Below are 14851 nucleotides of genomic sequence, written 5' to 3'. Positions count from 1 at the left end.
TCAACCACACCACACAGCTTGGTGCCACTAGCAAATTTGCTGAGGGTGCATCAATCCTACTACCCATGTCACCAACAAAGATGCTGAACATCACCAGTTCCAATACTGACCCTTGAGGAACACCACTCGCCACTGATTTCCACTTGGACTCAAGCTGTTAATCGCAACTCTTAAGTGTGACCACCCAGGTGATGCCTTATCCATCAAGTGGTCCATATGTCAAATCCATGCCTCTCCCATTTAGAGACAAGCACGTTGTGTGGAACAGTGTCAAATATTTTGCATTAAGTTCAGGTCAATTACACCAGTTGCTCTTCCCTAATGCACCAATGCTATAATCCAGTCATAGAAGGCCATCAAATTTTTCAGGCATGATTTGCTCTTAGTGAAGCCGTGCTGGCTGTCATCAATCACTCCCTTATTGCCCATGCGCCCTAGCATAGTATCCAGGAGGATCTAGTCCCTGATCTTGCCAGGAACAGACAGGTGAGACTGACTAGCCTGTACTTCCCTGGATCTTCCTTGTTTCCCTTTTTAAAAATGGGGTTAGATTTCTTCTTCCTCAGTCAGAAGGAACTTCACCAGACTGCCACAACTTCTCAAATATGATGGATTATCACTTGGCAACTTCATCCATCAGTTCCCTCAGGACCCACATTTCTATGTTTATTTTTCTGTTTACCAGAACTTTTCATATTCTACCAATACCAATTTCTACAGTCAGCTTTACCAGCTGTAATAAGTTTCATTTTCCTATTTGAACTTTAAAAAAAAATAAATCTTAGCTAAAAATACTAATTTATCTATTCCTGATTATTTTCCTCTTTTCTCTGTGATGTTTGCATGATCTCTGGATTTACTTTCAGTTACGAATTTTAATTAATATGCTGTTTGTCTACCTCACCCAAGTCATTACTTTTATTGAATGCTTCCATTATTTCCTGCACATTTACTTAAGTTAGTTCTCTCACACATCACTCCTCTTACAGAAAAGAAAAAGGGAAGAAAATAAAATGTATCAGTAACACTATGTTAAAATACAAAGATGGATATATAAAAAGTGTCTAAATCTTTCGCACTACAAATTTTCCCCTTTCAATTATAGATATTTGGTTTGTTTGCAATGGAATCTGGAGTCATTTTAAAGACTTTTGACCTGAACAGTATTGTTATTTCTAGGAAAAAGTTTCATCCCTTGAATATGTTTTTGTGACAGGCTTTTTACATAGGGAAATTGGAACGTGTCTGCTCAAATACTGCAAAGTTCATTTGTTTTGTCATACTTCTGCTTACAACAGTGTTATCCATCATAGTATAAACTTAGCCTAGCTGATACCTATGGTTTGGCAATAGTCAAACACACCAATGACCAGCAAAAAGGAGTACGATACTTACGTTGGTGAGGTGAATGACTCCTTTCGATGTTACAGAGCAGCCCATGAAACCAACATACTGTAGCTCTGGACAATGTTCAGCAAAAGCTTTCACTGACTGATCTGTCACCTGTGGCAAAGATACACAGATAATAGTTGAATAGCTGATACAAGCACATAATTAACACAGTCTAAGCAGTTTCTCTGTAACACTAGCAAGCTGCTCATTAATAGTTTCGTTATTGCTATCACTGTTATTATTTATTTCAAGAGTTCAAGAGAAAACACTAGGTATGCACACACATCTATACATGTGCATGAAGAAGAAGGAAAATGTAATTTCTGGCAAAAGGAAATCACCTTCTTAGAGGAGGAAAAGAATACGAAGAAGTGAGAGAATGATGGCTCCAAATTCAAATATTATTGTCATCCTGTAAGTAACCCAAGAGACCATCCTATCCACCATTCTCATAAACTACATAAAAATATTAAAAATACTAAAAAAAATACGTTACTACGATCCTGCAATCTCATGCTATACTGATCGCTGACCGCATAGAATCTGAATTATGTGGTAGCTTAAGTCTATATTCCTTTTGCAAGCATTTTTACTACAACAAAACAATTGATGATTTTAACTTAAATGCAGTGTTCCATCCGTTTCCCCCATATAAGACATATATCTTGGTAATACACCCATGTCAGTTATCAGCTGAACGGAGATGCTACCTAGTTTACTATTGTAATTTATTTATTTCTACACCTGTTTTGTTTCTTTATAATTAAGTTTGTCTAACAAACTTTTGTAACTGTGAAACACAACCCATCACATAAATGTAATGCCTTGTACGTAGACTATTTAAAAGGACAGTATTTTGTGAACTTTGTGAAGAATTGACGTGGGTATACTTAATGCACCTGCATACCAGCTTTTATACAAGTTCATTGGGGGGGGTTTTGTTTGGTTTTTCTTTTCTTTCTTTCCCTTCTCTCTCCCCTTCATCCTCCCCTCACCTAGTGCAAATGACAACAATGCAAAATTCTATCTTGATTTTAGGACAAAACCTGTATTTGGCAGCGACACTGCTCAGGAATGTCTCACTGTATCTGGAATCATAAATCCTGAATGCTAAGGACATTCCAGGTTTGTAAGGATATCTTCTTGTTATCACAGAACTCAAAAGCAAAACAAGTTTTGAAATATCTAGTCCACAACTTAGCCTCATGTGAATACATACACAGGAACTTTACACCTTCTGTGCTGTGAACCACCTTTATTCACAGTTCCCACTTGCCTAACATGTCACTTCACTGTTCATACCATGGAATATTTTGCATTCTAAATAAAATGTGCGAAAAAATAGTTTTGGTGAAAGTTGTAGTTGTAGTAGATTATGTATAGATATAAATAAACAGTTCACAGATTAGCAGAAAACCTTTTCAGTGCTCGTTAGATATGTATCACCTACCTAGTCAGAAAAAAATTCTTCATTACCTCTGTATTTTCCAGGTTTAGAAAAATTGTTTACAATCTGTCAGAAGTAGTCGGGCATTATCTGCATATACTTTACAATTACTGTTGTAGAAATCACGACTTCACGTAGGCATTTTGCTACTGCAAACAGCAATTTCTGTTCTTAAATCTTGATTTATAAATAAAATAGCAAAGCATTGAAACTGTTGCTGTCTTTAAGCTCAGTTCAGTAAAAGATCCTGTCCTTCGCTGTCAGTTAATAAAAATCCACCAGCTGCAGAAGCTGACTTCAACTTTTATTGGGAAACAATGTAAAAATTTTCTCAATCAGCACTGTCACTTCACATTCTTTACTATACCAGTTGTCCAGTACGTAGGAACATATTACTTCTTTTTCAGCTCCTATGTGTCATTTCACATTCTTTACTACACCAGTAGTCCAGTACCTAGGAATATATTACTTCTTTTTTCCTATGTCATTCATAGCAATTGATATTTTAGTAACATGATTCCTACACAGCCTGTAATGAAGGCCACTTGATATTCTGTTTGGTTAGCTACTCTTAACACAGGATCACACTCTCCTGCAATTGTATTAGTTGGGAAGGAAAATACATATTTCTCTATATACATACATATATACACACAAGCAATTTCACAGGAATGGCTTCCCACAGAATAAATGTAAGATGTATAGAAACACCAGATAAAAAAGCCTGTAAGCTAAGTATCTGATGGCAGGGTACAAAATACCATCTAAATTGAGTCTTTTTGTTCTGTTTTTGGCAGGGGCGGAGAACAGTAAGAGCATGTACTAGTTTGGAATTTATTTATAAACATGTGCAGCATAGTCTAGTACATTTACCTATTAGTCTTCAGATATAATTTGTCACTGAATACTATAATATGTCCTGATTTACGTATGACCCAAAAAAAAACCCATAATAAAACAAGGTTTAGTATGTAGAAGTATTATTTTTCATTAGACCTATCCATATAGGGGACAAAAAAGAAAGAGCAAACCAGCAGGTAAGTTTCAGACATATCTGAAATAAAGGAACAAAGCCAAATTTAAAGCTCAAGTCAGTCCCTAAGATTGAAAACAACTATTCTTTTGCTCAACTAAACTTTCTTCTGTTTTATCGTCTGAAGTGTCTAGCACAGATGGCTTATACACATACTTGAACTTTCACATTTAAACTAAAACATGCTGGTCAGCTCACTACTTCTACTATAAGTAGTTACCAGAAATAGTAATCTCTTTTACTGTACAAAAGTGATTGTATACTTTTGTACACAAAGTGTTCTATGCTCCCAAGAGATGGCCTCTTCTGCAGAATAAAAGGCAAGTAACTGATGAAAAAAAAGGTGTGGAAAATTAGCAATAGCATGTATTACACAACTACGCAATCTTTAACACTGCTTTTTGTAATGCAATATGTAACCGTATAGTACATTTTCCTTAAGAGCCTGTATTATAAATATAATCTTCTGCAAAGTAATAGAACATAGAATACAGAATTTTAGAATATAAACAACTGAAATTCAGATGTGCTATAGGAACAAGTTTGACTGGAATAATCTAAAACCACAATACCATAGAAAATATATTGCAGTTCTACAGAAGTGACCCTTGTCAACAAAGATACAGAAATTCACACTCAATTCCTTTATAGATCACAGCACTGTTCTTCCAAGAACCTTCAATAATTGGATTGTCTAGTCGACCTTCACTGACTTTCATTCATCCTGTCTTGCTTGATGTTAGTCTTGTTTTGAAAAAGTAATAGAGGATGATGAGGACAGATTTATAAGTTATGCACTAAAGCACTGTGAATGGGAAATACGCTGGTCTGGAACTAATGGCACAGATTTTGCTCCTATTAAAAAGATCTATGATTGAGATATGGTTTAATAATTTTCTTTTCATGTATTGTAGCCTATAATATATGAATTCCAGTTCTTCATTGTTTTACAGAAATACCATATTTTGACTATTCTGAGTTAGTCTTTAAGTATTAGTTTATTTCACATTCTATTCAATAATCGAGGGAGCAAATTAGAACAGCTCTGAAGCAAAGACAGTAATTCAAAAAGAAATTCTGAGGTACAACAATACAAGCCACTTACATTGTAACTAAAATGAGAATCTCAAACTGAAGTAACTCAGAGAGAGACAGGAATACAAATAGTGACTGCCACAGAATGAACACCATGTTCTCTTATTTAAACAGGTGGACTGCAGTCTCAGTAAATTTAATGTGCCATTTCTTCCACATAATATACATAAATAAAACTATGCAAAGTATGTAAAATATTCCTCAGAAGAAAGACACCTAGTAGGATAACTCTGCCAGAGTAAAATATGTTCTCATGTAAGCAGTCAGTCTGCCATATAAGTATGCACTGCACAAGTCAGCACTAATGGTAGAAGAAACCCTTTTCTCCCAGTTCCTTACTCCATAAGCCTTGATCAGACACCAGCTTAACCTCACTTATTTTTGCGCAGCACAGGAAGAAGGGAAGGGCTAGGGAGGACTTAGTAAAATTCAGTTTTATGTTTGAACAGAGATATGTTTACAAAGAGCTCATATGCTAATTCAGGCCTAAAACTACCTTACCTGTGCATTATTATATACTACATGCCAAGGCCCACTCAGGAATCTGCCCTGCATGGACCACGTAGCTAGGGCCTCCAAATCTGTGTTTTATATCACATACTCAAACAATACGCATTTTCCCTGGTCTGTTTTCCCTAAAATCCTTGCATGCAGTAACTGACCAGGACATGAAATTAGGCTAACCTCAGGCATAACTTTTGTTTTACTCTTTTACCGAAACTCCTGAAATGTATTCATTTCATCGTATACAGGCATATCACACGAAGCAAAGGCATTTATCCTGGACTAACTCAGTGCACCAGTTTACAGGTGAACCAACTTACATACAGGGATACATACAGCCCAATATAAGGATGTAACATATAACAAAAAAAAAAAAAGAACCATAAATCAATGAGATTGCTCATATACAGAAAGATCTGTACCTTTCATAAACAAAAAGCATCCAGACTACCACTCTTCTATCAGCAGGAAAGACTAAATATCATTAAATAAAAACTAAATAGCAGATCACAGAGATGAAACAGTTTTGAGAGTAACTGTCTGGCTATATGGAAATATTTAAATAGGTTCTTCCGGCTTAGCTTAAAATTTGTATTGCCACTGCAATGCTAAAATGCAACCACCAACAGCTTATTATTATGCAAGGTAAAAGTTGTTGAATTTATTCTATTTTATCAAAGGGTGAAGATGGAAATAAAAGGCTAGTCATCGCAAAGAATTATGATTCTCTGATTCTTTTTCACCAGACAGAAAAAGATGACATTGCCTTTCTATTGACTAACAGTTTTAAAATTACTTTTTTAACAGAAGGTCAAACACAATCACAAGGTTACACTAGAAGCTAACTACTAGTAAATTTTACACTACTAAATTTACATTTAAGATTACACATACCTTCCTAGTCCACAGAGTAAGAATTTACAAGCAAATTGTTTTAATTTAACCACTTTAACCACTTTTGAATTAAAATACAAATTCATTTTCATTTTTAAATTCACTTCTAGAGGAGGCTGCTTTACTCAAAATTATTTACTTACAGATTTAATCTTAAGATTCCACTAAATATGCTAGGGCACTCACTAGTTTCTAACCTTATTTAATAAACAAGATATTAAAACCTCGTTTTAATAACACAATTTATTAACAACAGATTACACTATTTGATTGGCTACAATTTATCAAGTTAGCTGAGGAGCAGACAGACGCTCTGCCAAAATGCAGAACCAAGCTTAGGAGATAGCATTACTATATGTCCACAATATCAGAAGAAAAGATAGACAAGAGCATAAGGACTAATGTAAAGAGTTGAAAGGAGTATTCTGAAAGAAGTATTTCATGTTGCATTTACCAGCTGGCCTAATGTTGTTACATTCTGGTAACATCAACTAGGGCACAGAGTTATCACTGCTTAGTCTTATTCTCTTCTCGCTACGAAAGACACAGCCATCAAAACAGATTAGTTCCTCTTCCAATTTTGATCTATTTTATCCCCTGAATTATTTAATACTAAACCGAAAACCACACTTGGAACATATTAAGTATGAAATAATAGATAACTACAGACACCTACTATTTTCCAACTGGTTTAAATGTCTGGGTTAGAAAACAAATCTCAAATCTCAATATAAATTATCTCTGATACCCATTAACACAAAGTACAGTTTGAATGTACTTTCATTGAACAAGCCTATCAGCACACCACAATTTGTTTGTTGCAAAATGCAAATAAAGTTGCAAAAGCAATTTTTCAGCTTATAAAATATTGCTCTTCTAGCTCCATCCCTGGCAGTGTTCAAGGCCACGTTGGAAGGAGTCCTGAGTAACAGAGTCTACTGTGAGGTGTCCCTGTCCAAGGCAGGGAGGTTGGAACTAGATGATCTTAAGGTCTTTTCCAACCCTAACTATTCTATGATTCTATAATTCTATGAAAATGGTTTTTTTTTCTGGCTTTGCAAAAAACTGCTTCCAAACAAAAACAACCCTCTATATCTTTCCTCAAACTGCATTTACTCATAACCTGATAAGCATTATTAAATTTTTTTATTAATTATTAAATTTAAAATTATTAAAATTTCAGAAAATTGTAAAAAATATATACTCATTTGCAGACACATAATGCTCCTGTATTACAAATGAGAACCACACATCAGAGATACTGTGTATTCACAAAATGTTATGGGAAAACTGTTTAAAAAGAATAATAATTTCTAAAAATTAAAAATAATATCCTAACCATCCACTTTAATTCATAATACTGAATAAAAAGGACCAGTGTGTCCATATGCTAGGAGACACAGGTCAAGCATTTTCATTTAGTATCACTCTGAACAGAAAGCAAGAAATGTTTCAATGCAACTGCAAGATAGGTCCGTGGTTTACTGATGGAGCCACATAATATTTCTTCCCTGTGTAAGAAGTGTATGAATCAAATATTCAACTATTATGTGACAGAAAATTACTCTGCATTATCTCCCCCCCTTTAACGTCCCCACAGCTATAAAACTGGTATTATGAGTAGAAAAATAACATAAACCCCCAGCTTATTCAACAGAACCTGTCCACCCTAGCAGAACAGATCTCATGACCATCAAAGTATTTTTGTGAAGAAACTAACTTTTATTTTCACTTCACCTATAAAATTTGATCTTACGCATTCCCATTAAAATGATGCACACATTTATCTGTTTACCACAACTTAAGGCTTTTGAAGTGGCTGAAGTTTATTTTACAGTACGTTTTCATGTAACTGCTTTGTGCTCACATTCTTTCCTCACTAAAATGGATCCAGAAAAGCATTATTAATGTTCAGAAATACAAGAGGCCTTGTTCACACACAACCCTTGAACTAATTAGGTCATTATGCCTGTAAACTATTAAAACACTGTTATTCTACTTCCTTTTGCCTTATCCCAGGAACACTGTAATTTTCGTACATCAAAAACTTTAACTGATTAATTTTGTTCATTACTCTGATTATCTTCTGAAGGCCTCCTAAACACTCAAATAAACCCATCAGCTTTCTTGGTCAAGAATCTGACAAGTCCGTGTTCCTTTCCTCCAAAGCACCATCATGATCATAGCATAAGCTTGCTCTCTTGTCAGATCATTGCATATGCAAAACTAATCTATTATTTCTTCAATATTTTTATTCCAGGTATGAAATTTAAATACCAACTTAGGCAACACTCTCACTGCTATCACACGATACCAACTCAGAAGTAAACAGTTCTTTCTGGCAGTTTTTCACGTCAAAACTTTTGTACATTAACAAAGCAACACGGTAGTATGAACATACTGTAACTCTCCTGTCAAAACTTACTATATGTGTTGTGGAATGCTATAGGGATAAATATGGTCCAGACTCTTCACTATGTCTAAAGAAGCTTCCTCAGTGGAAAAGAATTATTAACAAACTAAAGTAAGCCAAAACACCGGTAAGAAGTGTGATGTATCTAACCAAAACCTCAAAACTCTTCATCTTGCCAACATATAAGTATATTCTTAGCATGCAATGCAACCAGTAATACAGGCTTGTAACACCTACATAGCATTAACACATATGACAGTGGGAACACAGGCATTGTAGCCTCTAAAAGCTAATATGCACAAAAAGACTGCAAATATCTGGTATTTACTTATACTTACAAAATCATCCAGAAATCGAGAGATAAAATAGCATATATCCCTTGGTATCATAAGTTTATTTTAAGCATTAGTAGATATGACTGAAAAAGTAATCTTTTAAAATAATGTGAACATTTTCTCCTAAAAACATTAAACACTTAGAACATGTAAAAAAGCTAGAAAATGATGCAATTCTTGTTCAAATCTTCAAATTTCAGAGATACCATGCAATTTTAATGAGTAGGGAAATTCTTGTAGCAGTTGAAAATGTAGTGTAACGTATACACACAGTACATTCTACACCATAAAACCCACTAAAGAAATCACAGCGTTTGCATCTGTTTTTCATGTAACTAAACTTGGGGTTTTTCAAAGTTAAATCTACCCATACCTCAAGTGAAATACAATGTGCCATCATAAAGCTGGTACCATCAGCTTACCATCTGTGTAACACACAGGTAACGCTGCCACCAGCAACAATATAAAAATTGCTACTGCACAATCTGAAACTGGGCACAATTACCAAAACCTTTCTTGCAACCCACCTTCAAGATATTTTATCAGATGGCATTCCGTACACACAATTTACAGATTCATTACCACCTCCTCTTTCACAAACACAGAAAGACAAGGTTTTACAAAATCTTCCTCTATAGCTTACAGGTGGAAAAGCTCTCTCTGGCCAATCTACCAAAGTAAGTTTCACCCAGGGAACTTCTCAATTCTGATTATGTGAATTCTACTTGAAGTATACGATCACCATATATTACAAATGATGGGATCAACACATATGTTAACGGAGGGGAGAGGCAGTCTTTATGTTGCAAATTACGGTCTTCAGCATAAAGCATATGCTCTTTAACTGGTAAAGTGTCTCCTATGTCACATAGGAAATGAGAAGAAATAAAATGAGAGAATCCTACACACAGCAACAAATACAAGTTAACATGAAGACAGCAGAACTATGATTACAACTGCATAGGTCATAGAAAGTAATTTCATAATTAAGTGGTTTTCCTTTTCTATACTTTAATAACTTCACAAGGAGAAAAGGGAAAGGGCATTTTACTGAAAAATATTAAATGATTCTTTACATAACACCTAAATCCAACATTGTATAGCAAAGCTCACAAAATATACATATCATTTAAATGGACATTACTATTCATTGGGATACCACATGCTTCTTAAGATCGTTACATCTTGCTCAAACTTACGTATTAGCCTTCTTGGGTAACACACTTATTATACAATGCTTAAACAAGAAAGCAATACATAGAATGTTACTCAAATTTCAGATGCAAAGAAGATTACAGGATGAATTTATTTTAATGCATCTCTTAAGGAGGACAGAGAACTTAAACATTTTAACCAGCCTTTCAGATTTCCTTCTGATATTCTAAGATGCTAAAACGAAATTACATTCTCCCTATGAGATATCCTTCTAAAAGAAGAGTTACACATGCAGGCAAAAAAAGAATTTTCTTGTAATCATTTTATTACTGGCTAACAGAAAGGGCATTAGGTATTTAGTAGTAATGCTTATTCATCCTGTTCAATCTGAGTACTATAAGTCTTCAAGTTTCACTGCTGAAAAAGCAAGAATATTCTAGCCTAAAAAAAAAAAAAAAAAAAACCAACAAAAAAACCCCAACAAAACAAGCAAAAACCAAAACCAAAACAACAACAACATCAACAAAACACAAAAACCAGATAGAAAGAAAGGGGAAGAAAAAAAAACCAACAACAAAATATACAACAGGTAGAGTAAGAATCCAAATCCTGACTGAAGCAGACATTTCTTCAAAGCACTTGTATTCAGCATCATAAGTTCAGATTAAATCAGGAAATGCACACTGCACAGAAACTGAAATGGTCTTGGTTTGACTTATAAATTATCTTCACACAACAGAACTGCCATTAAAAAGAAACACTTGGCAATGAGAAGCAACAAGATTTTTTCTTTGTAATGTTTTCTTTAGTGATCTGCATGCATTCCTCCTAATTTAGTTTAAAATAAACTACTGATAACAGAAGTCTGATCAAGTAGTACACTGACTGACTTATTCTACCAATCTGAAGCAGAATCAGCTTTAAACCATAGAGTAGTTAAAATCTTTAAATGCATCAGACACGATGAAAACACTAATAGAAAGAGGACATGATTTAAGGTAGTCCTCTAAGTTTTGCACTTGTATGAAATACGTTTATTTTCATGCTTTCTGATCCACTCAGCCCTACAATAAGCAGATATATGGTCTGCTTAGCAAAGACGCTAGTGTAACACATTATGATTCTCTTACCAGCAGCTTTAGAGTCTTTTCTCTACGTTTATGAATTGGTACTGAGCTCTCCAAGAAATTTTATGGTAAGAAGTAAACATGCTACACCCTGTGAGAGTTATTACGTGAATGGTACTGGCCTACAATGAAAAGCTGCAGGAAAATTAGTCATTAAAATGGTAATCTTCATCATTCACTGCTGTGATTGACTACTTCATTATGATCACAGTTTGATATCAGCGGTAACTGGTAGGAGCAATCTCCAAACACAGCAACAATTAAAAAAAAATTAAAACAGCAGAAATAAAGCTTTACTATGCATATAAACAAGGACTAAGACCCAATGACACAGTTTGGTTCAAAAAAAGTTAAAATAAAAATTAGTATCACATAGGATACAGATACATATTCTTTCATACACTTCAGTGGAAATTTGATTTATAGATTTTAGCAAACTGTCATGTCTAGTCCAGGAAACTTTAGTACACCTTCTATGCTTTATTCCTTATATATCCTTCTTTATCCAGAGACAAGTAGTACACTACTACACCATGCGACAAAAAATTGAAAATACCACAATAGAAACTGAGCTCTGTTATTTTTAATGTTTGCACTAAAAAAAACCAAAAAACCTAAAGTAAACACCAACAACAACAAAAAAAAAAACCCACCAAAACTTTTTCTCTGTCCTAATCACAACAGCAAGGGAAACCAATTACTTCCAAAATGCATTAAAGGGAAGGTGATTATAGCAGGTAACAATTTATTCAAATTCTTCAGAACAGACTTGCTCCTTCAGGATTTTTTTTAACAGACCTTTGCACCAAGAAGTTTGTCAGAACACAAAAATTGGGGTATTTTTTGTTTTGCTTTATTTGTTCTCATAATATGTAAAGCAGTCTTGATTTTCCCTCCCTGAAAGCTCAGCAAACAAGAAACTCATAAGTGTTGTTTGGTAAGAAAATTATATATACAGCAGTCTATTTGGTTGGTATAAATTACATTACTAATTTTGACCTATCAGAGTTAAGTCTGAAGAGGTCATCTGGTTGCATATGGCAAAAGAACAAATACAACTAAAATACAGTCTTGCCTTTTTGTCATCTGAATTAAACAATTTTTCCATTTCGAAGGCCAAAGACTTTTTACAAACACAAATAATCTCTTACTGACACAGTAGAAAGTGAAGGAATAACGATCTACAGCTCCAAGAAAAGCACACAGATAAAGTAACTAGAAATTAAGGATGTTTCCCTCTGTCATGATATCAATGCAGAACTTGAAACAGTCCCATAAAATTATGGCTGAGACATTAGAAAAGGTATTAGAAGCAAGTAGGTGATATGACACGAATGTGAACATGAGTTGGATTTTACTTTTTATCTTTACATGTTGTCTAAAGGAATATGAAAGATTTACTCAGATTATTTCAATCTATCACTAAATACATGCATTCAAGAATAGCATCTTGCTGACGAGAAATGCAAGTAGGACTGCTATATGAGTTATGATTGGAAGCGGACTACAACCCTTAATGCAGACTACAAAGCTTAATGCAGAGCCAGACCTCCATGCAGACAGGCTGAAATAGCAGAACCTGTTGTAACATGGATCCACCATCTGGAGGCTGACAGGCTCGTGTGGAGCCTTGCATGCTGTGTGATAATGGCAGGACCAGCACAAGAGGGTGCTGAAGTTCACAAATTCAGTTTTAAAAGAAGAAAAGAAAAAGAAACACCTACTTGCTCTTCCCAGAGTTCAGCGAATTCAGAAAACAGAGATCACAACTATTACAATTCTCTAGGCCACTACAGAGAAGAGAAGGGGGGGATGGGGAGGAACAACAAAAAAACCACAAAACAAAATAAAGAAACAAGTGAGCAGGGAAAAAAAAAAAAAAAGAGTCAGAACAATGAAAGTGAGAAAACTCGTGTGCTGAGTGAAGACATTTTAATCAATAGTTCGGGTTGGAAAGGACCTTAAGATCTTTATTTCTAACCCCCCTGCCATGGGCAGGAACACCTCACACTAAACCATGTCACCTAAGACTCCATTCAACCTGACCTTGCACACTGCCAGGGATGGAGCATTCACAACTTCCTTGGGCAACCCATTCCAGTGCCTCACCACCCTCGCAGTAAAGAATTTCTTCCTTAGATCCAATCTAAACTTCCCCTGTTTAAGTTTGAACCCGTTACCCCTTGTCCTCTCGCTACAACCCCTGATGAAGATGCCCTCTCCAGCACCCTTACAGGTCCCCTTCAGATACTGGAAGGCTGCTATGAGGTCTCCACACATCTTCTCCAGGCTGAATCAGCGCCAACTTCCTCAGCCTATCTTCATACAGCAGGTGCTCGAGCCTTGTGATCATCCTCATGGCCCTCCTCTGGACTTGCTCCAACAGCTCCATGTCCTTGTTATGTTGAGGACACCAGAACTGTACACAATATTCCAAGTGAGGTCTCACAAAAGCAGAGCAGAGGGGCAAAAAAAGAATAAAGAGGGGTGGGGAAACTAACCAAGGAAAACGATGATGCAAAAATACCCAAAACAATTGCTCACAACCAATGAACCAATTCTCAGCCAGTCTCCAACCAACAGCAAACAAAAAACCAAAAAACAAGACAAACAATAACCTAAAGAAAAAAAAGGGCACAAGAAAAACAAAGCCAAAAAACCAACCAAACAAAACCCCAGACCAACACACCTTCAAATAAATAAGCCCAGTTCTGAATATACACATAAAGTAACAGACACATCAGGAATATTTTCTAGTTGAGCTAATCAACAAGATTTTTTGAAAGAAATTACACTTTTTTTTTTGGTATCTTTTTAATCCTGAACAATATAATATCCCTCACCTTTATCCCACCATTCCCCACTGGTAAATAAAACTACAAGTAGGAAAGTAATTTTTTATGCCAGAGATGTAAAATAAGCTATACAAATAGATAAGGGAAGATGAGCCATTACCTTACTGCAAAATACACAAACTATTGGTAGCCTCCTAAATCTTTTGATGAATTTCTTCACAAATCAGCTGCAATTTTGAAAAACAGCGAACTATACAATATCCAATACTTTGCATAATCAATGGATCTTTAACATCTCCAGCTTCTAGCAAAGCAATCAATTAGGTCAGCTCTCAAATAATCATCAGTAGTGCCCAAGTACACTGCTTAATGACTTCCAATTGTACTGCATCAGCAATCTTTTTTTTTGTTTTGTTTTGTTTGTTTTTTGTGGTTTTGGTTTTTTTGTTGTTGTTGTTTTTTTAGGGAGGAGGGGACAAGAGAGATAGAGGTCAAGAATGAAGTTCTCTGTACCCAGAACTATAAGCAGAATAACAATTATGTTATTTCTATTCCCAAGGTAGTATCTGGAAAATTGTTGTAAGGTTATTTTTGTCTTTCTGGATTCCCAACTCACTCTCTCATCCTCATACATCTCTGCAGAACTACCAGAATATAAATG

The 14851-nt window shown here is 35.2% G+C and overlaps 1 protein-coding gene across 1 annotated transcript in view; it reads right to left on the bottom strand.

Annotated features, from left to right (window-relative positions):
- The window catches only part of FBXL17 (F-box and leucine rich repeat protein 17), a gene marked incomplete at its 3' end in the record, with an annotated part of 196769 nt that overhangs the window by 111444 nt on the left and 70474 nt on the right, over window positions 1-14851 (bottom strand). Inside the window, exon 5 of the mRNA XM_080638340.1 lies at window positions 1396-1503. Coding sequence (XP_080494466.1) covers window positions 1396-1503 — 108 coding nt within the window. The remainder of the gene's footprint in view (window positions 1-1395; window positions 1504-14851) is intronic.

This window comes from Psittacula echo, assembly GCF_963264785.1.
Source record: "Psittacula echo genome assembly, chromosome: Z".
NCBI lineage: Eukaryota > Metazoa > Chordata > Aves > Psittaciformes > Psittacidae > Psittacula > Psittacula echo.
This window is presented reverse-complemented; position numbering and strand designations above follow the sequence as displayed.